Below are 24,717 nucleotides of genomic sequence, written 5' to 3' on the forward strand. Positions count from 1 at the left end.
CAAGTATCTTCTTGATTAATTTTCAACAGTCAATGAACAAGTATGAGTTAGCAGTAGTGTTTTGTTTGGTTTGTTTGTTTGTTTTTTTAATGTTTGTTTGTTTTTGTTGTTTTTTTTCTAACATTAGTATTTAGCATTTGGAGCCAACCAATGTCTGAAAACGTCTTCTTGGCTTTAGTCAGGACAATGTAGCTTTGTCTAGTGCAACAGAAAATCCACAATAGGCCCAACTTTTTTTGCGTGTTCATTTAATATCACTTTTGTTCCACTTGTACAAACGAGTCCATGTAATAATAATTAAAAAAAACAATTTAAAAAAAACACACACACACAATATTAACAAGGCACTTCCCAAAATTAACAGGGAAAACTTCATTTACAATCACATCGAAAATATATATTATTTTCAACGTATTCTGTTTTACAGAAATATTCCAGTTACATTGCTTTTTTTCTTCTTGTTGCTGTTTTGGTTGGAGTGTTAGTACGTTCCTCTTTGTGTGGAACCATTGACTATACACTGAAACTACTGCTGGTAACAGACATTCACAGATGTGTTGATAGAGGAGTCTGGGATGTAATGAACTCGAGACATGGGGGAACATAGAAAGGGGGGGGGGGGGGGTAGGTTAGTAGCGCAAGTCCGAACATGACAGTTCATAAGCACTGATGTTGACAGATCTATCCCCCTGCACATATAGCTGCATAACTCATAATCACACTCACAGTGAGTTCTTGCTTGTCCTCACCACGTTCAAGTCTCCACATCTTGTTATTCTTCTAAACGACAGTTTGGTTATTAATGAATATTTGGTGTAGTATGATTCCCAGCATGATGCTTTGTTTTACACAAAGGGTATAAATTTGTACATGTGACTAGTAACTGAAGGGTAAACACTGCATTTCCCTTATAGGGAGAATAAATAATAAATAAAGTCACTGTATTTTTATTCAAATTTGGGTTTAATGTAATTGAGGCAAGCACTAAGCTGCAGCTAAAACAGAAGGGGTTGGGTTCAGTCAATTTCATTCTTGTACCTGCATGTAATCCCGATTACTTCCCCCTTTTGTGACGGCCCATGCTTCCAAATGTTGCAAAAGGGGATTTAGTCAGTCTTGAATATTTGCAGACTCGCATCTACTTAGACTGTCTGACACCATGGGGGGCAAAAAGCTCTTTGATTGACTGTGCTGGTACCAAACGATTCCTAATCTTCAAAGATTTAAATCTGTCACTTTGTCCATTAGTCACAAGAGGTGACAATGTACTGTAGGGTATAAAAAGGCTGTTAGCAGTCACAATGTTTCTCAATAGAAAAAAAAATACAAAGACCTATAAAACTTATATACAAAACCAACATTTGTTTTAGTGTCAAACGAACAGGTTAATCAGCATGTAGGCTTTTGCTACATTAATCTGCACATGTTACAGTCCTAAGTGCATTATTGTTAAAGTAATCTTGAGGGGTTTTGAAGAGCACGGCAGACCAAGTTGAAACACGTCTTTGTGGACAGTAAAGCAACAGAACCTTCCTCAATCTTATCTGCACAACTTCATTACCTCCTGAACAACGGGCACAAATCCTTTTGGGATTGTACTGAGGAGCAACGGCCCACAGCTGATATTATGGAATGGGGAAAATTTCAGCAATTTAGTGCAGACTCCTGAATGAACCTACATTTCAACCAAAAATCCAGCATCTCTCACAGCGTCACTTGGTCTTCGACCCGCTGCTGATATCAGGAGCAATAACCAGTCAGTCAATGTGAACCCAATGTCACATACATGGAGTCAAAAGTGTCCAAATACGATCAATTGGATGGTTAATCGTTTCCCGCAATGATCAGTGACTCATTCTGTCATACGACGACAGACTAGTCTCTGTATTAGTCAATGGGGGGACAGTGCTGGGAGAGGAAACGCTTATTTAGTCTGAGCCAGATGTCAAAAGTATGAAGGCTTGTGTGATGATAAGTTTTTGCTTGATATACAGTTATCCTGCAGTAGCAGTACCTCATATTCCAGGTTTCCATTTTGAACAGCGGGTTCAGGGATTATGATTTCCGCCTGTTTCTGAGGCAGTGCCCCATTGTCCAAGCCGGCCTTTACGCCATCCAACTCGAGCTGAGAGGGCTCACAGTCTAGGTCCAGGTGGCCTTTAGCCCTCTTCTTGCGGACAAAGCAAACCCCTCCCACGGCTGTTGCTATCAGCACCAGCAGGAGCAAGACGGCGATTGCAGGCACCAGCATGGTGGTCATCTTCTTGTCCACTATTTGTGCTCCAGTGGCGCTGGCATTTTTTTCGTCAGCTGTGTGCGCCTGAGTGCATACGCTGTCGATGCCATTTGGGGCCCCCAGCGGACTGGCGCAAACCGTATAAGTGGAGTTGGGGTTCAGGCCTCTGAGTCTGTATTCCGGATATGAGGCAGGCAGGCTGAGTTGCATCGGCCTGCGGTCCGGCCCAGAGAGATTGCGATATGTTAGACGGATCCCGCGGATGTACGGTCGCATTTCAATGTAGCGATGGAGATCCAGCAGGATCGACGTGGAAGTCGCCTGCCTCGAACTGATATCTGGTACGTTCGGGGTGACCATCGTCACAGAGACTTTGGGTTCAGCGGGTGAAGACGGATCGTTGTTTTGGATTTCACAATAAAATCCAGAGGTACCACGTGGGCAGGTACACTCCACTTGACCGTACTGGTCCAGCCGACAAGTGCCACCATTGAGGCAGGTGTGGGAGGGGCAGAAGTGAGGTTCTTCATCGGGATCCATGCTGTTGCTGCTTGGAGACGCAGGAACCGGTGGAAAGGGGTAGTCAGCATCTTCATTTGCATCAACATCATTAGCCTTGGGCATTGGAATAGCTGTAGTAGGGCTCTCTTTGATTGTGACAGGCACGGTGGCTGTAGTTTTCACCGTGGTCGTAGTTTGTGCAGTTGTGGTAGGGCAGCCAAAATCCCGATGCTCCAGTCTCTCCACTACCTTGCCAGCATTGATTGGAGGAAAATGGCAGCGTGTCTCCTCTGTCCTCTCCAGGGTAATGCTTTGGGCTCGCAGCCAGCTTGGAAGCCAGGCTAAAGTACATAGGCAGTTGAAGGGGTTTTGTGCCACAGTCAGCTTCCTAAGGTGAGGGAATAGCTGTGGAAACTCTTCTGGGAGCCCTTGCAGACTTAGGCTGCTAATGTCCAACTCCTTCAGCTCTTCTAGTTTCTTCAGATCCTGAAATTTAAGAGGACCCATGGGGTTGCCTGCCAGGCTAAGGTAAATCAGTCCACGAATTTCTTTCAGGATCGGTGGCAAAATCTCCAGATGGTTTCTTGAGACATCCAGCTCATGGAGGTTCTTTAGACTACCGATGAGCTCGAAATTCAGGTCAGTTAGTCCCACACCACCTAATTTGAGGGATTCCAGATTTGGGGTTTGGAGGTCTGAGGGGCCCAATGTGGGAATGACATTAAAACGAAGATCCAACAACAGTAGTCGGGGCATTGCAAGAACAGGCAAAGACGTCAACCTATTCCCCTGCAATTTGAGCTCCAGCAGGTTCTCCAAGCCATTAAACGCAGCAGGGTGGATGGTTTTGATATGGTTGCTGTACAAATAAAGACGCTCAAGCAGTACCATATCTTGAAAGCATTGCTCGGAAATGTGGGTGATTTGGTTGGATGACAAGTCCAAGTTTTTCAAAGAGGTCAGCGGTAGGAAGACTCCATCATAAAGTTCTGTCAGTTTATTTTGGCTGAGGTCTAGCATTTCCAAGTTCTCGAGGCCATCAAAGTCCTCGGGAGATAAGCCCTCGATGCCGTTGGCAAAAAGGTAGAGGCTCCTTGTCGAGGCCGGCACTCCCTGAGGAAAGGTAGCAGAATGTCTCTGGAAGCATAATATGGATTCCGGTGTGGAACAGGAGCAGCCCAGTGGGCATTCACTGGACATGATTCCATCGGGAATGATGAGGATGAGCATGAGTGGAATCAGTGGAGTGAGAAAGACCTTCATCTTGCAGTCTCTTCTCCACGGCTCACCTGGAAAAAAAAAAAAGACAGAAATTGCATCAATTACCTTCCATTGGAAACTGAATAGCTGGAATACAACAGTAGTGCACAGATTACTGGCTGCTCTTTTTTCCCAACTTGGAATATCTAGAGGACATAACTTGCAAAACCATGAAACAGACTAGAATTCCAACACTGTTCAGTGTATAGCTGTCTACCTCATTGTACAGCGGGATTACTTCCAGATTAAATGATGCATAGCCAACGATCAAAGGCTTTTTGTCACAAGGGTTTTCAAAGCATAGCGCTTTAGCCTTCATGTCACCAGGGGTGCTAATTTACTCAAGAACATGTTGATGTCACGCCCCATTCTGGTACCGCATTGTTACTACAAAGATCTGTGTATAGATAACATAGTTGACTTGGACAGGTCCATTTTTTTCTCAATTCCCTTGTGTTATGCATACCCACACACAGCTGTGATGTAGTAGAAATGCTACACTTCATGTCAGAACGATAAACGACAGAAGTATTTCAAATGTTGCAAAACAAACAAACTTAAGATCAACTGGGTGATATGGTACCTAAATCCAAGCCTTGTGAAACTGTTCTATGATAGGATGTCTATGCTTTAAAAAAAAAAAAATGATGGAAAGGTGAGGTAACGAGGAATGAGAAAAACTGAATTTGTGTGACAGTTTATTATTGCCTCAACAGACTTGGGAATGAGTGGGAGAAAGGGGTGGGATAGACCTCATTTCTATCTGTCGACATTCTTTGACAGCTTTTTATCTTATCTTTTTTTTCCTCTGTTTTTTTTTTTTTTTTTTTTTTTTTTTACTTGCACTGAGTAACCTGAAAACACATTTTTGTGTGTGTGTGTGTCTCTCAACCTCCTCCAGGTACAATAGTCTCATTGTCTCAAATGCACAACAAATGCTGCAGTGTCTTTTAACGTCAGAGCTGGTGAGGGGTAAAAGCTCCCATTTCCTCCTACTGAACGCTGTGCATACTTTAGAGACTTAACTGCTTGAGTTGTTTGTGTCTCTGCAGTACTCATACCTTAATGAAGAGCCAAGTATGTGGAACTTTTTATAGACCACACACAAACACACACGGAATGTTCTGTTCTTGCACTGGGTTGTCAGACCATATATGTCCAATAAAGCCGTTTCCATGTATCTCACTTATTGACATTGCCATCATATCCCTGTAGAATAAATACACCAGACGAAAAGTGTTGTACGTCTTTATTTTAAAAAGTACTGTATATCAAACGTCCAAATTCAAAGGAGGAGTTAACATTTGCGGAGTGCGACAGAAAGATGTAGAAAGGGCCTGTATCATCTCAGCTATGGCATTTATTTTCATTCTCGTGCCGCATACTTTCTTTCCTGCTGCCCTCCTTGAAACTGTAGCCCCCTTTGGAAGGATTCCCGCATCTCTTACTTTCCCTTCTCTTGTCTGCCGAGTCAAAGTAATCCCGACATGCGCTTCAACCCCGCTGCCAGCATATCAGAACTTCTCATCTAGATAATTCCTTCAAACGGCAAGAAAATGTTCTACGTCACTTGACGCCAGGTACTTGTGACCCCAATGGACGTTGGGGACTTGTATGTCTATGCAAAATATTGGAAAAGTCCAACGCTGTCATTTATGGAGAATTCTACACAACTTGATCATTTAACTTAATCAGTCAACTTAATTAAGATGCTCTATGTTGCAAATTGACCAATAAATATTTACAATAGCCTTTTATTTGATCATTTATGACACCTTAGCTGTTCACAATGGGTACTCCTGCAAGCCTCTGGCCAATAGTGTTCACATTGGATTTAGGTTGAAATTTCATGCGGATTTGACGCCACGTGCGCTTTGCGTACGTTAAGAAGGGACTGCAGTTTCATTTTTCAGCCACAGTGGCAGTAGCGATTCAAAATTAAATTTCCTACATTGAGCAGCTGTAACGCCTGAGGGATGTTTGAGTTGTGCATAAATTCATGGAGAATTTTGTATCTGTGAGGTGTGAGAATCCAATCTAGAAGAAAAGCATGGCTGTTTCCACCTAAAATAATCATGGTGATGAAGTTTCACAGGGACAAGAGAAGAGTTTGAAAAAGGAAGTGGCTGTGATGTGCAAAACAAAAGAATTAAGATGACAAACTAGAGAGTGTTTGTGGTTGTGTTTTGGCGTGCACTGAATTGTCTTTTCAGCGCATGTGTGTACGTGCCCAAATTGGCGTTGTACTCTCACATGCAGCTAATGCAAGTTTCTCATGACAAATGCAAATTAAGTTAAATTGGCATATTGTGATGTGTCAACGTATTCTCTACATTATTTTCAATTTCTAACTTTGTTCATTTTCAATAATTTGTCAAAACGGCTCACATATATATGAAAAGGATGGATGTTACTTTACCAGAATCCTTTCAATGGAGTTCTTTCACACATATTATATATCACGTCACATCAACAAACATAAATCACTTTTTGGCCAGGGCTTAACTGTGCGTGGATTAATGTGTGCTTGCTCATGTCTTAACCGTTTGCAACCTTGTTGGGTGTTAGTGGAACTTATCTGGCATCCAGCACCGGAATACACAACAGTGTTCAGTTCACAATGTTTAAGTGTGCCTCATTGCTGAGAAACTAAGTGTGATGTGGTTCAGTGATTTGCTTCAGATCCCAGATAAACCCTTGCTTGACACTCGGGATTCCTCTCTTTTCTTTACTGTTTGGACTTGAGTGATTTGTACAGGTTTTTACCAGTCAGTGTGTAAAAAGATAAAAGACATCGGTGTGGAGCTGCGGCGCTGAGTGACTCCTGACAGTGGTTTTAACTCAAGCGTCTTGACGAGCTAAGTGGACTGCCTTGAGAGAGCGAAATGGGGGGCTTGTGGGACGGTGTATGAAGCTTGCCATCCTGCCCTCCTTCTGACTTGTAATTTCTTTTCCCCCTTGCATGCTTGTTGAGACATTCCTCAGACTGCCAGCAGCTGAGCTTGAAGAAATGCAATTGTCTGTTTCACAGGCTTGGCATGTGGAGATCAACAAGAACTTTTCAAGATGACAGATTTATGAGAGGACGGTGCTGCTAGTATATGAATGACAGCTTAAAAAAAAGAGAGAAAAAAAAAAGAAAACAGATGTCTTTAACGATTGTTCTTACATCTGTGTTTTTATTTTTGCTCCAGTCTGGATGCATGGATCGCATTAAATTACAATGCGTTGACTTGGAATGCTGACTAGAAATACTGGATAGTACATCATCTAGTTAAGACTATTAAAATGCCTTCCTCAAACAGATGCTTCTTTTCTCCCATTAAAAATTGGTAGTAACTGTGATTCTCAGCTCATGTTGCTAACCAAAACAGCAGCACTTCGAGACAGTTTAGTAAATAAACTCCCCATTTGTGAAATCAATAGTTGAATCGTTGTGGCGTGAAGTAAAAGAAATGAGCACTGAAGCTACCTTGGTCGAGGTAATAAGAAAAATCAAGAACCTGGAGGAGTGGAAAATCAGTGGAGGTCAGAGCAAGTTGGGTTGAAGGAGGAGTCTGTGGGGCCACGACATGGGGGTTGGAGCGGGCTTCAATTAAGTCCCTCCGGGCCGTACGTCAAGAGCCCTTATCTTGAGGGGTTAGAAAAGACTAGTGTGTGCGTGTGTGTGTGTATGGAGGAGGTACAGGTCGTCGTGCACTTGCATAATTCTGTCGGCCGGACAAGAGACTGCAAGAGGGCACCAGGCCAAGTTGCAGTAAGGGGATAAGGCTGCACACTGCACAAGGCAGTCTCCTTAAAGAGGCTCCTTCTCCTTTGGAGAGTTGAACTCGCAAAGGAGTAATGCTTTCGGCATGTGCATTCAAGCATAATGTACAGTGTTATGGTTCCTTGAGTTCAGTCGCTTAGCGTAATGACATGCCCACGTTGAAAGCCTCAGGTAGTTAATGGAGACAAGAAGGTACTTGGAGTTGTATCATGATGAATGATTTCAACATGTCCATCATGAAGTTGACAGCCATTGTTTTGAAAATGACTGATTGTAAACAACTGTCTCATGATATTCGAACTCTCAACAACAGCAGACCCGCTTTATGTTGATTTTGATTTGAATTTATACACCTGATTAAATGTTTTTGGCATTAGCGAGTAGTTCATCCAATTTCCTAAAACCTTTGAACCGAAATGGATGTCTACCTGTGCATTTCACAACACAGGTTCTGCATTCATTTTTCCGTTTTCTGTCGTGATGAACATGCGCGTTGGAATTCTTGTCAGTCGGACCCACTGATGACAGGTGCTAAAAAACAGTCACACCTCTTTGTTGGGTCCTTAATATGACTACAATGCTAGCAATGTTATGATGACATCATGAGCTCTGTGGAAACATGTCAAATTGCAACAGGCTGAGAGAAACAACGATGATGACTCAGTATCTGTTTGTGGGAACTGGGAAGCCAGTACAGTAATTTATTTATACAGTACAAGTTGAAGTTTTATGCTCTGTGATTGGCTGGCGCCTCCTGGCCAAAGTCAGCTGGAATATTCAGAGTGCCCACGACTGCAATTAGGACAAGTAAAAACATTGAAAATACAACTGTCGTTTTTCATCCCAAATAGAGGATGAATACTCAGTATTCCACACCATCACTCAAGATGGAGTAAACTTGGACGAATGAGAATATTCACATTAAGCATTCACATACTTTGACCTAGGACTGATTTTATTGCTCCTGAAAAGAAAACCTAAATGTGACATATGTGGTTGTTGTGAATTGGTAAAAGTGACGGAAGCCCCCCTGACTCGTGTTCCCATACTTTTCCACCACTCCCCCATTTCTCCTATCCCCTTTTCCACTGTCAGCACCGTCCATGACCACAGCTGGACCTTGTTAACTGTAATCCAGTGGGGTTACGTGTCAACATGACAAAGGGGTCGGGAGAGGTTTTGTGGAGGATGAACGAGGATAAATAAAGATTACGAAAGGAGTACCTCGCACAACAGCCCTCCAGGTGTACCTACAGCCCGCACATGCCACACAAGGTTGAGTCTGAATATGTTTGCTATGTTAATGAAGGACTGCAAAATATGTGCTCGTGGCGGGAGGCGTTGCATTTCTCAGATTATGATCTGTCACTGGTTGTACCTGTATGACCTAACAAGAATGGAAAAAAACTAAATACAATAAACTAAATACAATAAATGGCACGTTTGGTGTAACACTTTATTAACGTCAGCCAAGTGCTTTTAGTCAGAGATGTTGATGTATGATATACTCTATATTGCTGTTTTAGGTCAGATGAATGAAATGTGATGACGGCTTTAGCGTGTCTTTCAATACTCGTCCAAAAACCACAGCAGTTGTTATGATACTTTGAATTTCAATTTATTACAAACATTCATCAATGGACGTGCATTGTAATCATCAAAATGTCAGTTCTTACTGACTTGCTATTATCGTGTCTTCTTTTAATGGCGTAATTTGTGGTTAGGATTTTTTTTTTTTTTTTTTTTTTTAAGCTAAGTTCATTTTTTGTTTTTTTTTGTTTTTAGTGGTTGTAAAGTAGTGCATTGAGACAGCACAAAGACTCACTGGCCATTTCATTGGGAACAGTTAGACAATGGACTAATAATTGTGCCTTCACGATTACTTAACACAAACCTAAAGCAATCCTTTACATTAAGATTTCATTTTTGGGGTACTAAATTAGGTACACCAGGACAATTGGAAAAAAACAAGGGCTGTACCAATAATTGTGTGTAAATTGTCTTGCGGGTTGAATCAAGTTGTCCAAAACTGAATAAATAATTTCATTAGAATTCGAAACGCTCTCTGTTCTCATAAAATTAAGTCTGAAATGCAAATATGTTTTCTAATTGAAAGTCATTTGAAATACCATTTTTGTCCCTACATTTATCTTAACACTCACTAATGAAATGTAATACTTTATGTTGACATTTTCATTCGGGATACTTAAAGTGCTTTTAAAGGTGAATACAGTGATTTGTTTCTCAAAACATTACAGGATACATGTTTGAAGATGATTGCTGAATATATCTAAAAACTGCTCCCAAGCTAGCTGAGGACTAGCGCCCCTCTTCACAATGTGGATTGCCTCGGGGTGACGTTGGTAGGATATAAAATAGATGCCAGATAAAGACAATGTATGTCTTTTGTCTTAACTGCATTATATACGAATCCCTTTTTTAAAGGGTTAGATTATCATGAATAGTTTACATCCTTAAATATAAAATGTACATAGACTAAAATTGGGAAGTGACGCACTTGTCAATCTTTTTAATTTCATCAGCTAGCATCACACTGATGATCAATAAAGCTGATTGATGCGTCAAGACGTGAGGGTCTTGGGGATTTGAGGTTAGGGGGATGCCTTCAGGTTAAAGATCAGACACAGATTAGAGTTTCCACCATTACTCCGTGTTCTGTGACCCCAGACAAGACAGATAACAAGGCTTGTTTGACATCACACACACACACACACGCTCACAGATCAGGTTACACGCACTCCTCGCACCTGAAGTCTGCTCTTGTCGTCGTTCTCTGCAACACGCGTTTGGGAAATCCAAAACCCTTTGGAAATACTACTCGACCTGACTAGTCTCTGTTAAAGGCAAGGCACAAAAGTGTCCTCTTGTTTGTGTCCAGTGTGAGACATCTTACCTGGATGTCTTTCATCATTGCACCCCACCCTGAGATGGACCACAACTGAGGTCATAGTCCTTTTCTGTTTTAGGCATATCTTGTCTGAGATCTTCACCTTGAGGTTCTAATGTTACACCGACATGAAAGTCCACCACAGACAACATTGGCTTTCATCTGTTTCTTATGTGGCAGCATCCTCTTTGGTGCTTCTTAGGGTGTAAACAAAATGACAGCAAGGAACCCACCTACGAGCAGTGGCTACATGGTGCGTTCTCTGCTTTGGCGATGTACACGTGCTGGTAATCTGTATGAATTTGAGAATTTGTTCCCTTCTGTTATGATGTTCAACATATAGCGCCCCCAAATGAAAATCCCTATCCAGTATTACTGAACAGGAAACATATGCGTAAACAATCAGATCAATCACTTTGTTTACTATAAGTGATGAACCGCAATAGCTATCATGCTGGCTTTCGACAACACGCGTCCCTTTTGTTGTCTGCTCAAACATGAGCTCAACTTAACACAGCCAGGGCGTGTCAGGCGTCACACGCAGACACACTGACTGACGGCAAGACTGGCAAACTGACAGGCCGACGGTCCCGCGCCAGATAAACAGTGTCACATGCGTACATGCGTCTTATAGCTCTGTTTGCCTTCCTTGGCAGGTACAGCCAACAGCAGGTGTGTCCTCCACACGCCGCAATTTGAAATTCTTTACTATTTGCTCACAAATCGGACCTTGACAAGGAACAGAAAGTGGAGGAAAACAGTTTTGCTTCTGGAACACAATTACTGTTCCTTAAGATACGAGTGACCCAGCCTGACTTGACATGATGGGACACGAAAAGCGCTCAGAGTAGCCTCACGCTCAGGCGAAGACCCTCCGGCCGCCAGTTCAACTTTCACTTGGACTCGGGTGCGGGACACTGTGGTTACTGTTAGACATGGCTTGACAGGCATGTTCTTTATGTCTCAACAATCTGTTACGTCTTAGCACTTGCCTCTGAATAAACAGAACACTCCAGTGCAGAATGAAAGCAGCATTATGCCGCTGTAAACTGAGAGATTAAGCCCACTCACGTTTGGCTTCATTTTTTTTTTTTTTTCTGGCTGCTCTGCAGATTATTTCTATTTGTTCTGCTTGTTTATTTTGTGCAAGGTACAAGTTATCCTGACTTAATGGCGATAGGATTACTATCAAGGTTTACATTATGTCCGTTTTTATTTGACTCTAGAATATTTGTAGTTATGATCATGTATAATTTGCACGGATAATTGTATGATTTGTACATTGTGTGTTGTTTAAACTTTTTTTTAATTCTGTATAATATTTGCCGTCATTTTCCTGATTTCTGTTTGACGAGGTGCCCACGATCATTCCGAACTTTTGAGGAATAATTGATTTAAAGTAATTTCATGACTTAAACTGCTTGACCTAGTATACATTTCAAGTGTTTTTAAACTAGATTTTTTTTTTTGTTCTGTTCATTTCTATTGTGCATGGAGGTGGTTCTAAATAACTAGTGAGAGGAGCGGATACATATCGACACACATCGCACATGCACCTGTGTGTGACTTTAACTGTGGATTATTTCTAGTTGTCCTGTTTAATCCTATTACACAATGAATCCGTTATCGTGAATCACTGACCAGTGGAGTGATTACATTAATTGTATGATGGTTTCTGGGTACATTTTTTTTTCTGTGGATAATTTCTAGCCTTTCTCTTTAATTCCTGTTGTACAAGTCGGTTATTGCTAGAGGAGGGATCTTTTTATTTTTGATAAAACGTGTGCACGATCTCAACTTTTTTTCTTTTTTTTTTTTTTTACTCAGTGGATTCTTCTGATTCTCCTTATTTATGTAGCACAAGGTGCCCATAATCATGACTAACTGGCACGGAATAATTGTGCTTGTATGACGTATCTACATGCGTGACAGAGCATGCTGTTAACTTTTTATGGATTATATTCTAGTTAGTACTATTGTGCAAGATGTCAGTTCCTATTAATAACTATTAATAAGAGAGAGAAGACTGGTATGAGTTCCCCCCACCCCCCATTATCTTGGATCAAGCTATTGAACGTGTGCCAATGTGCGGTACTACCTGTTTTTCATGGCCCTTCTCTGCCCACTTACTTTTGCAAGATCAACCGTTTGTGATTTTTCAAGTCATTCCACCCTCACCGGGTTTGTTCCTCCTGACACGAGATGAACGTGAAATGAGATAAGCGGAATGTCCGGAAGGAATTTATTGTGAAACGGGTTGATACCATGCCAGCGCGTAGGCGGCAGCAGCGAAATGGCGGGACATTCCCCCAGGGGAGACTACCACGACTTTTCATCGGGATGTGTAAAAAGGAGTAAATTGATGGGTGAAATTATTTGTCAACTATGTGACAGGATGGTGTAAGTCAACAAAAGCCATCGCACTCCTGTGCCAGCATTGCTCTCGAGTGTGTAAAGACATCCGTCATCGACAATCTGTCAAAACCCTCAACGTCCCCGTTTGCCCGAAACAGGTCAAAGAGGTCGTGCGCATAGAAACACAAAACCTTTGACTACCACCACTGTAACAAATCCGCTGAAATATTTGAAATGTCTGACTGGATAATGGGATGATTTGCTGTAAGACTTTGGCAATGTCTTTAACATGATCCTAGCATGAAATGAAAGCGTTCCATTTTGTAATGATCCTCAAAGTGTCCGTTAGTCACGCTTCGCTCCCAATTCATCACATGTTTTGACATAACCTACTTTAGTGATCATGAGGAAGTTGAAGGTCTTGACTTCCTGTGGCGCTTTTGATGAATTTGTTCCTTAAACAGATGAATTCTGTCTGGCAATTCATTGATTTGGCATGACCGGCCAAATGATTCTCCGGAAGCAATGCCAACTTTGATACATCATTTTCTAATAGGTCCATAATTAGTCTTTTGGGTGACTAAGACAGGCACCTGTGGGTTACAACTTGACGGCAATGAATGACGCTTTGTTATTGTAGCCAGAACGGCAATTTGTCTGAAGAGCGAGCGAGCGGGTTTGCTCATAATCCACACATCCGCTCAAACACGTCATTACGTGTGTGTATGTTCGCGTGTGCGCGTGCGTGTGTGTGTGCATGCACAGCGTTCCTGTGCTGACCTGTCAAAAGGTGCTCAGCAGTGTTTACCTGTGTTAGGGTGCACCTTTGTTTGTTCCTCCTTATTTGCCCTGAAGCAGACATAGTGACATCAATCAATAGCTAACTAGTCCATTGTTTCCTTTGGATCATGTGATGCATTCCAGGATACTAATGCCCAACTCAGCTCCATCTTTTCATATTTTAGTACCTGTGGCGAATACGTTTCGGGGCTCACTTTTACACATTATTTACCAATTAAAAGTTTTGAAAATGGCTGGAAAACAATTGGACCAATTTATTAAATTCTGTCACAGTTTGAGAAGTGCAAATCACTGTCTTCTCCCACTTTGTGGGAGCTATGAAGCATTTTGTTGCCTCAAGATTGAAAGTCTGGATGTTGTTTAGACCAGTGGTTCTCAACCCCGGTCCTCGAGTACCCCTATCTAGCGTGATTTCCATGTCTTCTTCAGCCAACACAGCTGAGGATCGTTATCAGGCTTCATGCAAAGCTTGCTGATCACTTGGAACACCTGTGTTGGCTGTTGGAGACATGGAAACCAAGCCAGGGGTATTCGAGGACCGGGGTTGAGAACCACTAGTTTTGACAATAATGGATGAGAATAGCTTAGTCAAATACATTTTTAGTAAACATTATGTTAAAAATGGATAGCTTGTGTCCAGAAGGAAGCGTCAGATAAGCTTGCGCGCAGATAAATTTCCGTTTATCAGACAGCGTATTCATTGGTTGTCATATTGCATCACTCATGTAAGAGTTTGGGAAGATATTGTAACCACCTGGGTGCGAGCGCAGACTTTGATGTGGATTGCTGGCACTTGTGACATTTTATAGCATTTTAATCAATTAGAGCGTCACAAATTAGCCATATATTTTTTTTAGTGTACTAAATTAGTAACTGAAATATTTTATGGTGGTCTTGTGTTTACATTGGTGAGTAACAGTATATGATAGTAGCTAATTATGTTGCTTACTTGAGAGATGCAATGTTAGGTAAGTTGAATATGTTGTTTGGTTTTTTTTTTCCATTTGCTAAGAAGTCGGGATAATATATATTTTGTATTTATTGAACACACTTGTAAACATTGTAAGCATATATAGATAAAATAACAAGCAGAGAATGTTCAAAAGGATAGCTAAAAAATGTCATTGGGGTGGGGAACTGTAATGTACTGCATTTCAGGATGTAAACTCAGCATCTCAACATCATCTCATACTACCGATTCAAAATCAAATACACACATTGTCGATGCATGTGCGGTCTGAGCAGGAGAAAAAAAATCTACACAGTTGTTACAGCACAAGCCGAGCCTTTAAATGCCTGCCGACAGCGACATATTGTCTGCTGCGCATGGCAAATATTCTTCAGGAAGCAAACTGACACACCATCTGCAGATTCCTCAACTGAAGGAATTCATGCACACACGTGCGTTTTCACCAAAAGTCAACAACACGGGAGCATAAGTAACAGCACCCCCCCGCACTCCCCTGCCTCTGTTTCCCCTGCCGCTTCCCCCACCTCACTGAGCAGAACCAGGCTGCTCCAAAAGAGGAAGTCCCAAAGCAATTAGTGAGAGTTAGCCGTGTGCGTCCAGGCGCCTGTGGCTGCACCGTCCCAAGTGCAGCATATTTGTGTGCGCGCCTTAAAAAGTGCACACAGACTCAAGCGGAACCAGCTACTAATATTCAACATACATGCTCAATATGTCTGTCTTTTTAATAGAGTAGACTCTTATTTATATGCTTGCAACTTTATAAAGGGGAAATAATGTGTAAAATTGTCTTTTGGGTTGATTGCATATAAAAAAAAAAAAGTTGTGTGTCTGGAGTGCCTGCCCACCCATCAAGTGTGAAATTCAACAACTAAATCTATTGTTACCTGCCTGCTTCTGAAAGTATGTCTTTGACTGAGCCATTATGTGCTGCTGTTTTACAATCTGCTCAAGATTTGGTCAGGTATACTGGGTGACGATCCAGAGTTATTTTCTAACAGTGTTAGCATCTGATAAGCGCCACATACTTGATTGCTCGTCAGGTTGTTGATGAAATGGGGGATTTGAGTTTAGTAACTTTGTCCTTCATACACATAATGTAGTGTATAAAGTGCTGCATTCATGAGTGAAAATGTTTCTATTGTCTTTATGGTCCCATAACAAGATCTGTACTCGCCAGTGGCCCAGAGTGTGCACTTTCAAATGGGTTAATTTCAGCAACACAAGACATAAGGTGTGTAAAGTGAATTATCATTCTAAGTCCTTGCGGTATTTTGATGAAAGTGTGTTACAGGCGTGTTACGAAGACACTTGTTTTTTTACAGTGTTTGAGACTATCCCCTGCTGCGAACAGCTCAAATCAGGAGGTAATTGAAAAGCACTGTGAAATATTTATAATTGCCTGTAGATGCCACAAGAGGGCAGCAAAGTATGTTTTCCTATTAGATAAGGCTATGGCCTGACTATGTTAAGCTCCTTCCCTCACTTCAGCGTAGTTCTTGACACCAATAGTCCACAAGTGTGCGCCGTAGCAATATTTTTTATATTAGACGTGACTTTGGCTGAATACAAAATGAACAAATATGTGAGTTTTTTCAGCAAATAGAGGGGGATAGGTTAAATAAAAGTCTCAAATTATTTGTGAAATATCTCCTTCAACTGATTAACAAACCATATGTAGAAACTTTTTTTATTCAAATATTTTGGTATTTTTATTGCTAAAATGTAATTATTGTCATGCATGAATTTTCAAATTAACTGATTTACAAAAAAAAATATGTAAAGCACAAATTCACAAATTACGTGAAAAACATTAGTTTTAGTTGTTAAATGTTGGGCATAAAAAAATGAATTTAGTTTGAAATTGCTGATTAATTTGCTCGTGCAAACGAACTGAAATTGAAATAGTCCGCATTAAAACTCTTGACGATGCCGGATGCACACATCTTCTTTTTATGACAGTTGGTCTACGAAATATGTTAAGCACTGCATACATCCAAACCTCCAACTACGCTCACTAACCATATAAGGTTCGCCTGTAATATCTACTATACAGTAGCGTAAGATGCATAAAGTACTCCAGAGTTAAGCAATAGCCTGTTTCATTGGTCACTCACCCGGTAAAGACGCGTCCTCCTCTAGCGTGGCTCCACTGTGCTCGATTCCGGGACGTCTTGACCTACAAACACCAAAACAGTCAATGAACACCATGTGGCAAATAACAGCCTTTTTGCAAATCTGGCCTTTTGCCATGTATTGCTCATTGCCTGGAGGTGAAAGAGGAAGTTTTTCTTTTTTACTGTCAGGTGTGTGGATTCCAGCTGTGTGCGTGTGCGCGCGCCTGTCAGAGGTGCTCAGCGCTGGCAGCCCAAGCAAATGACAAGAATGCAGGCCGACTGCTCTCGGCTCTGCCAACTTCTTCTTGCCTTGTCATAAGTCCATCATCGCGGCAGGACGCTTCGTTGGCTTTAGTTTGTTATCGTTCTGAACACCTGCTACTCCAGGTATTGCGTCATGACCCGAAAAGATGGCACACAAAGACTCAAACATACATGTTTTGATCTTACTGGTTGGGCTATGCTGAAATAAAGGCTAATGAAAATGATGAATTACAAGATAGCATCTTTTTTGTGAACATTAATTCATAAATCAAAAGGTCAGATTACATGAATAATCTCTATCTATCGAGGACCTCCGCTTTGGAATCAGAAAGGCGAACGAGTGCGCCACTCGCTCAACCTGCTTGCGATCGGGGGCCTTGCTTCACTTCACATACATCAGCCCTGAGTCACTCACACCGCTGCGCTTCTTCAGATTACTGATCACGCCGCCGTCGTCACCCTCTGCCACCGAATGTATGTTTGGAAACCTGCCCGCATGTGTATGCAGTCAAAGTAGGTGTACAACTGTTCTTGAAACACAAAAGACATGCAAATCTTGACTACAGCTCAGCTGCTGTTAAAGCAAGTGTGGAAGCTACAAGCTGCAAAAAAAAATACATTTTGCATAGTGCTAACCACAAGGACACCACGCCACCACCTCAGAGCATTTGACCCAGCAGTGCTCATGATGATAACAAACGTAAAAAGTTCCCCATTGTGCTGCCTTTTTGTGACACTCAAACCCAAAGAGGGAGCTGAAGATGAACTTTCCTGGGTTTACGTGGCCCTATTTACCGTTTTCATTTTATTGTTTTATATTTATGGCTTTGAAGTGTTGAATATTAGGTGTCATTATGACTTTACCACTGCATTAAAGTTAGAGTTAGAAATAACTAATTCCATGCTAGTAACGTAAACGGAGGACCCTGCTGTACATTGTATGTTGCTGGAAGTGTGCACCATCAAATTACAATTGGTGAATTTCTTTTTATTCTCTCGAGTGAGGTAAAAATATCACAGAAAATTAGATGATGTTGTTTAAATTGATTGCATGTCAAGCCACTTATTGTGTGTATTCATTTCCAGTTACAATGCCTTAAAATGATGAGCAAATATTCCCCTACAACTTCATTGTAATCCCAAACCTCCCGTCTCGTCTTATCTTGCTAATCGTGCTCATGTTCCTAGTAGCGCTCGCTTGTTTGGTTTTTAATCAGTTATTGATAGCGGGGCGGTTAAATATTTGACCTGGCTCTCAAAGGCTGATCTGTTGTCTCTAGTTTCGGTTGAGTAGTCAAATTGATGTGTGTTGGTGTGTGCAGGGGTGGACTTAGCATTAGGCAATCATAGGCAATAGCCTGGGGCACTGAGATTTACAGGAGGCTGCCAATTATCTCATAAAAACTGAATCATTGAGTTGAGTTGTGTTCCTCTTAAAAATATCCATATGTTATCCAACTAGAGCAGACAAAAGAACTAACAAAATGCTTTGAGCAAAACGGCCAAAATCATGGTGACACCAAATATGCAGTACTAGCTTTGCAGTCTGTGTACCATAATTATTTTATGACGTATTTTATTATTTTTATTATATATTGCATAATATATATTTTGGATGGATGGATTTATTTTGTATTTATGTATTTATTTATTTATTTATTTATTGGTAAACAAGAATATTCAATATCTTGGCATGTGGAGGCTGGCCCCTATTGGGTTTGCCTTAGCCAATGAATGACTACATACATCCCTTTGTGTGTGTGCATGTGCACTCTTGTGGCTGTGTGTGCTTTTGCCTAGTAAGGTCTGGTTTCCCCCAAGATAATTACAGCCTTAGATTAAGAGCTTTTTTTTTTTTTTTTATGTAAGGGGCCCTGGCTGTAAACGCTGCAATTTGCGGTGTCTTTTTTTTGGGACGAGCATCCTCCCTCTCGTCCCGTCGCTCTCATCCTCGTGCGTCTCCTGCGCACCCGCCTGATGTTGTTTGTGTTGGAATTTCAGGGGGGGATTTTGGTGGACTTTTTGTAGATTCTTCCAACCCGAGCAATCTTAAATCCCCGTTCGAATCAAACTGTCAACAGGCCGATGGTTTCAATTGTGCGCCGACAAGCTTGCGTGGCTGTGATTAAGAGAGGGTAGCAACTGTTCTCATTTGGATCCTGGTGTATATGTGCATATGTTTACACAAGGCCTGCAAGTGGTTCTTCTTCTGGTTGCATACACAAGCTGGATTTAGCTTCGGAGAACTACGGGTCTGGCCTTTGCCTTTTGTGTGGACCGCCTGGTCAGCACTGAATTGTGTTTTTTATTCTATCGCCCCGAGCCGAACGCCACAAGAGGTTTGTCAGTTGATGCTGACCTACAAAAAACAAAACTAAAGCCTCACACTTTCCCCAAAATGTTCTTGTCCCAATCGTGACCCAATCTGCATCAGAACCTAATCTCAGGCTGAAAACACACTCACGTTGTTGTCCTTTCAATTACTGTCAATGGGTTGTAGTGCTGCTGAGGAAGTAAAGAAGCGCTTAACAGTCACAACTGTGTCATTTGGCCATGTGGTGTTGCTGTAGACATCAGATTGAGTTTGTGAAATACATTTTTCAGACTCCAAAATGCCATTGTTGTGTAAACAGAATGAATAACACAAGTTTTATCCATTTTAGTAATGGATCACTTGGCATGTGTTTACAACTTCCACAGTGGGATTTGTTTGCAAATGTTGCCATTTTCAGGCTACTAACAGTCAGCCAAAATGAAACTTTTTATCAGTTTTGGTTTTGATGTAATAGCCGAGCCTGAAGACTTGTGACCATGTCCAGTTGTCCACCATATGTACACTCTAAACTTTACAGGGTTTATAACTTCCATTTTGAGTTACGGTAAATATTAGCATTTCAGGCTACAAAATGCTTCCATCATATAAACAAATGGCATATTTAGTTTAGTTGTTTACTGCGTTTAACTTCCACTTGGAGACCCATTTTCAAATATTTGAAATTTTTTGTCTATAATACGGCAATGTTTATGTGTAAAACCAGTTATTATCAGTTTTGCTTGTGACGTACATGCCAAGACGGAGGACTGAACACTTGTGGCCATGTCTGCCATTGCTACAGACTACTAGAGTGTTTAACTTTGACTTTTGAGACCTGTTTTGAAATGTTAGCATTTTGAGGCTACAAAACACTAGCATCATGTAAATAAGTGGCTAAAACGACACACTTATCCGTTATGCCTGAGATACATACTACATACTATCGGTAATATGCTTCACATGTGGCCTTGTCCATCATTTTTTAGACTACATTTTATAACTTGTAACTAGCAATTTTAGACTCCATTTTTAAATATTAGCATTTTATTGGGGGTGGGCGGCTAAGAGAAAAGCCCTAATTGATTGAACTTAAATGAATAATTGTTTTTTTTTCATCTTTGGTTGGGACATACATAACTAAACTGAACACACAACAATTACACAATGTTGATCTTCCACTTGAATACTTATTTTCAAATGTTAGCATTGTCATGCTCCAAAATGCTATCATCGTGTAAAGAAACATTTATTAAAACCACACTAGTTAAATGAGTTTTCAGTTAAGAATTCTAACGGAGAAACTCTTGAATTCTCCCCCACAACACTCGCGATGAATCCTCACTAAAGAAGCAAACACATTGACACATGACTCAATTCCTCTCTTTCTGGCCCGTCGACTCCCCCCCCCCCTCTCAGTCTGCTGTGTGATGGCCTCTCCACCTCTCCTGATAGCTCCCGGGCCACATTTCTTCTCTAGCCCTCCTTGCCTTCGAACCTGACTTTTAACCATCTAATCCCTCTGATGCATCACTCAGAACGCTTCAATACACCGCTGCTAATTGGCAGAAAGCGGAGTGGTGGAAAAGACAAAGTTCATGAGACCGAGACATGATTTCTGTCCCAAAAGTGGACACAGATAATGATTTTGCAAAGCTAAATAGTGGATGAAAGCCCAAATGTCTGGAATCCGATCTTGCATGGTTGATTCTATCTGCAGCTTCACAGCATTTTTTTTTTTTTTGGTCAATTCAATTTAGTCCTGCTTCTTATCCACAGACGAATTTCAACAAGTGGCAAAGCGATAAGCCGCCTTAATGTCCGCATCGGACCCTCAAGGTGTGGCCATATGTCGTGACACTAATATGCTGAGAGCCTTTAAGTGCATCTTGTTTGCAGAAACTCAGCAGGCACACTTGGCATCATTTGCCACGTCAAGCTGCGTCCATACGCCCTGCGACATTAGCAGCCTGAAAAGTTCTCCTTGTTCTTAACAAGTAGAACTCCTCAAAAGCCCAGTGGTAACCTTGCTCATTTAAAGCTATTTTATACTGTCTGTGACACATGCTGAGGAAACAAGCAGTACAGCACGCTTGGACGACTTTACTGTTTTGCCCCCCGGGAAGGATTATGTGATTTTTCCCTGCTTGTTTGTTAGGGAGGGGAGGCAACATAAAAGATGCTAATCTGTCTGAGGGCTTGAGGATTGTGGTCAGAAGACTGTTCTTATGCCAATTAAGCTTTTAACACATTTTTTTCTTCATTTTTCAGTGGCTTTTTTTTTCAGAACATTATGAATGAATTAAAGAGGAATCAAAAAATGCTACTCTTTGTTCTCACTGACAAAAATCTTGATTTAAAATATTGATCAGTGTAATAGTAATAGGTTTTTTTGGGGGGAGGGGTGCATTTTAATATTTTAATGTCAATAATTTTGACAGAAATACCCACAAAAGTGTGGTCATTAGCACAGAAAAAATCATACATTGTTTTAACAGTCTAGGAATCATGAAAACAAAGTCATCAAATATTTTAATGCAAATTAGATTACAAATTAGTTAGCGGTTGAAGCCAAGTAGATTCTGCAGTTTCATAAACAACAATCGATAACAAATTCTATTTCTATGATGCCTGTTACAGTATTAATTTGATATTATTTTACGTAGTGAATATTGGGTAGTACAAAAGTTTTTGGCGTCCTACTACTTTAGAGCATGTTAACTGTGCCATTTACTTTCTTCTTCTTTTTTTATAATAATTTTTTCTGTCTATACTCTGTTCATAATATATGCCTTCCTTCCTACTTTAACGGGCTCACGCTCTTGATGTCATTTCGATTGTAATCTTCACATTAAAGTGTCAATCAGTGGTTGATTGTATGCTGGTAGTGAAAGCCTAATTTGGCCCAAAGTGGAAATCCGCATCACTTGTAATGAAAAGGAGCATTAATGGATTATTGACACCAGCATCTTAAATCTTCCCACTTGATTGCATGTGGTGTTAATGGCAGAGACAATCATCCTTCAGGTCTCAGTAATAAGATGTCTTTTTTTTTTTTTTTTTTTCAACGGGAACACTTGACTTTAGTTAATGGAAAGCATATGTTAAATCGACATCACTGCCTATTCTTGCTACTTTTGGTCCCATCCACATCTGCATGTTGTATGCATAGTATTCCGCAAAGCATAGTAGTTGGTGTTTATTTGCTTTCCAACTGCTTACAGCATATACAGTAAAGCGTATTGTTTTGCCACATACAACACTCCTTACATAAGAAATCTGATTTGTATAACACTTCTTAATATTGATACATTTTACTACATGAAATCTTGCAGACTATCCTTCCTGCATGCTTCATGTAGGCTATAGTATTCTGCATTTATTCAAGTCCAGTTTGCCATTCACATCCGCATAACCAATGTCTATGTTGCCCAACACACTGCTGCTCACATTCTGCTGTTTTACATGGACATGCTTGTGTAGTTGTTTCTGCTGCTGCTGCCTATTGCTGAACTAATAAAAGTTTTATTCCGTTGTACCCTAAATGCAGCTTGGGGGCATGTATGCTTTTAACAGAAACAGCAGCAGTAGCAATCTCATCAGATTTCTCATGAATGGCATTCGTCATTTTAACAATCCAGCTCGCTGTGGGCTTTTTGTACTGGATCCATTCGTCAGACTAATCATTTCCACACGATGCCTGCCTTTCGACTCTGCTTCGAAGCAACAGTTGATTGTGAATTACCCTATGATGCGACGATGAAACCAAAGTTTGTTGCCATACGTTGTGAGCATTTGTGTGATAAAATGCGGTGAACTTTTCCTCACCTCGGAGGTGTTTTTAGACTTGCCTGATACAAACGAACTCCAAGTTCTCTCAGCCCGACTCCACTGAAGCAAAACCTCCCCGCGATTGCGTGCGCGCTGCGCGGCAACCAAACGTGCTGCAAGTCGCCCCTGGCTGGAGCCCACCAGCACACGTTCCGGGCTCCAGCTTCAGCTTCTTGTGTCTACTAAAGCGCACCTTTGTTGTTCAATAGAAGCATTCACGCCAAGTTCAACCACAAGCCATAATAACATCTTTGCTCTCAAAGTGAAAGTTGTTACGTCCAACCGTTTTACGCACGGATCTTTCAGGGCAAAAGGTGTGAAAAGTACCTTACCTAGAAACTTGAGGGGTGGGTTGTTTTTATCCAAACGGTAAAGTCCACAAGTGCCGCGTGATATCATAAAGCGAAGCCGCTGAATTGTAACTCGGAGAGAGAGCTTGAGTCGTGCGCCTGCCTCCACGTTCGAGGAATGCGCTCGGGTGGCGAGTGCGTGCACAAGAAAAAGCCTTTCTTATTTCTTATTGCTGGCGGGCTGCGAGGTGGGAGGAGCCAGAGTCACCTTGCAGCGCGCCGCGCATTCCGGACGCACTTCTGCCTACTTGCACTCGCACGACCTGTTTAATAGACTCTGCGCGCTCTTGACATATTGTTTGCGATACATTTGCCTTTTTTTTCTTTTTTTTTCTCTTTTTTTTTCTTTCTTTCTTTTTTTTTTTTTTTTTACAATTTGCTTGACTCGTTTATTTTTACTTTATGTTTGTCAAACCCTGAAGTTATTTAAATATGCACCAGCAGAAATTGTCAACAGAGATTATTTATTAGGGCGCATGGACAAGTGCACGTCTGCCTCGCACAGAGTGAATTTAAAATTGGAGTCAAAGTAGCATTGCGGTGTATTAAAAACCTCTATCATAAATATTCAATAAATATAAAACAATCAAAAGGAAATTAATGTGCCTGTGTATATTAAGTTTTAAAAAAATATATTGAAATTACATGACTGAAATACAAAACCATCTATCTTAGAAAAAATATATCTTTTGTGGAGAGAAAAAACGTGCCTTGTCAAATGCTGTTTGTTTTATTCGCCAATTAATGTTTTTATTTATTTATTCATATATTTACTTATTTATTTATTTCACTGTTTTTAGAGTGTATAGCAGCCTTTAAAACAGGGGTGGCGAGATCCGGTCCTCGAGGGCCGCAGTCCTGCTGGTTTTGGATATTTCCCTTCTTCAACACAGCTGATTCATGATCAGCTCATCAGCAAGCTCTGCAAAAACCTGATAACGAGCCTGTTAATTGGAATCAGCTGCACTTCGAGTAGGGAAATCTGCAAAACCTGCAGGACACCGGCCCTCGAGGACCGCAGTTTGCCACCCCTGCTTTAAAAGATCT

The 24,717-nt window shown here is 41.1% G+C and overlaps 2 protein-coding genes across 5 annotated transcripts in view; one reads left to right on the forward strand and one right to left on the reverse strand.

Annotated features, from left to right (window-relative positions):
* Positions 1 to 24,717, forward strand: part of LOC144023334 (mitochondrial import inner membrane translocase subunit TIM16-like) — a 113,030-nt gene that overhangs the window by 57,383 nt on the left and 30,930 nt on the right. The window lies entirely within an intron of this gene.
* On the reverse strand, positions 232 to 23,796 carry vasnb (vasorin b). Its single transcript, XM_077528686.1, has 3 exons — positions 23,653 to 23,796; positions 16,915 to 16,976; positions 232 to 4,026 (listed from the first exon to the last, which is right to left on the reverse strand). The coding sequence occupies exon 3, from the start codon at positions 3,998 to 4,000 to the stop codon at positions 1,946 to 1,948; it is 2,055 nt and encodes a 684-aa protein (XP_077384812.1). The 5' UTR covers positions 4,001 to 4,026; positions 16,915 to 16,976; positions 23,653 to 23,796; the 3' UTR covers positions 232 to 1,945.

The sequence above is a fragment of the Festucalex cinctus genome, chromosome 1 (assembly GCF_051991245.1).
Source record: "Festucalex cinctus isolate MCC-2025b chromosome 1, RoL_Fcin_1.0, whole genome shotgun sequence".
Taxonomy (NCBI): Eukaryota; Metazoa; Chordata; class Actinopteri; order Syngnathiformes; family Syngnathidae; genus Festucalex; species Festucalex cinctus.

What these genes read in the sequence shown, in the direction of transcription:
- vasnb (XM_077528686.1), bottom strand. Translation starts at nt 4,000, where the DNA reads ATGAAGGTCTTTCTCACTCCACTGATTCCACTCATGCTCATCCTCATC.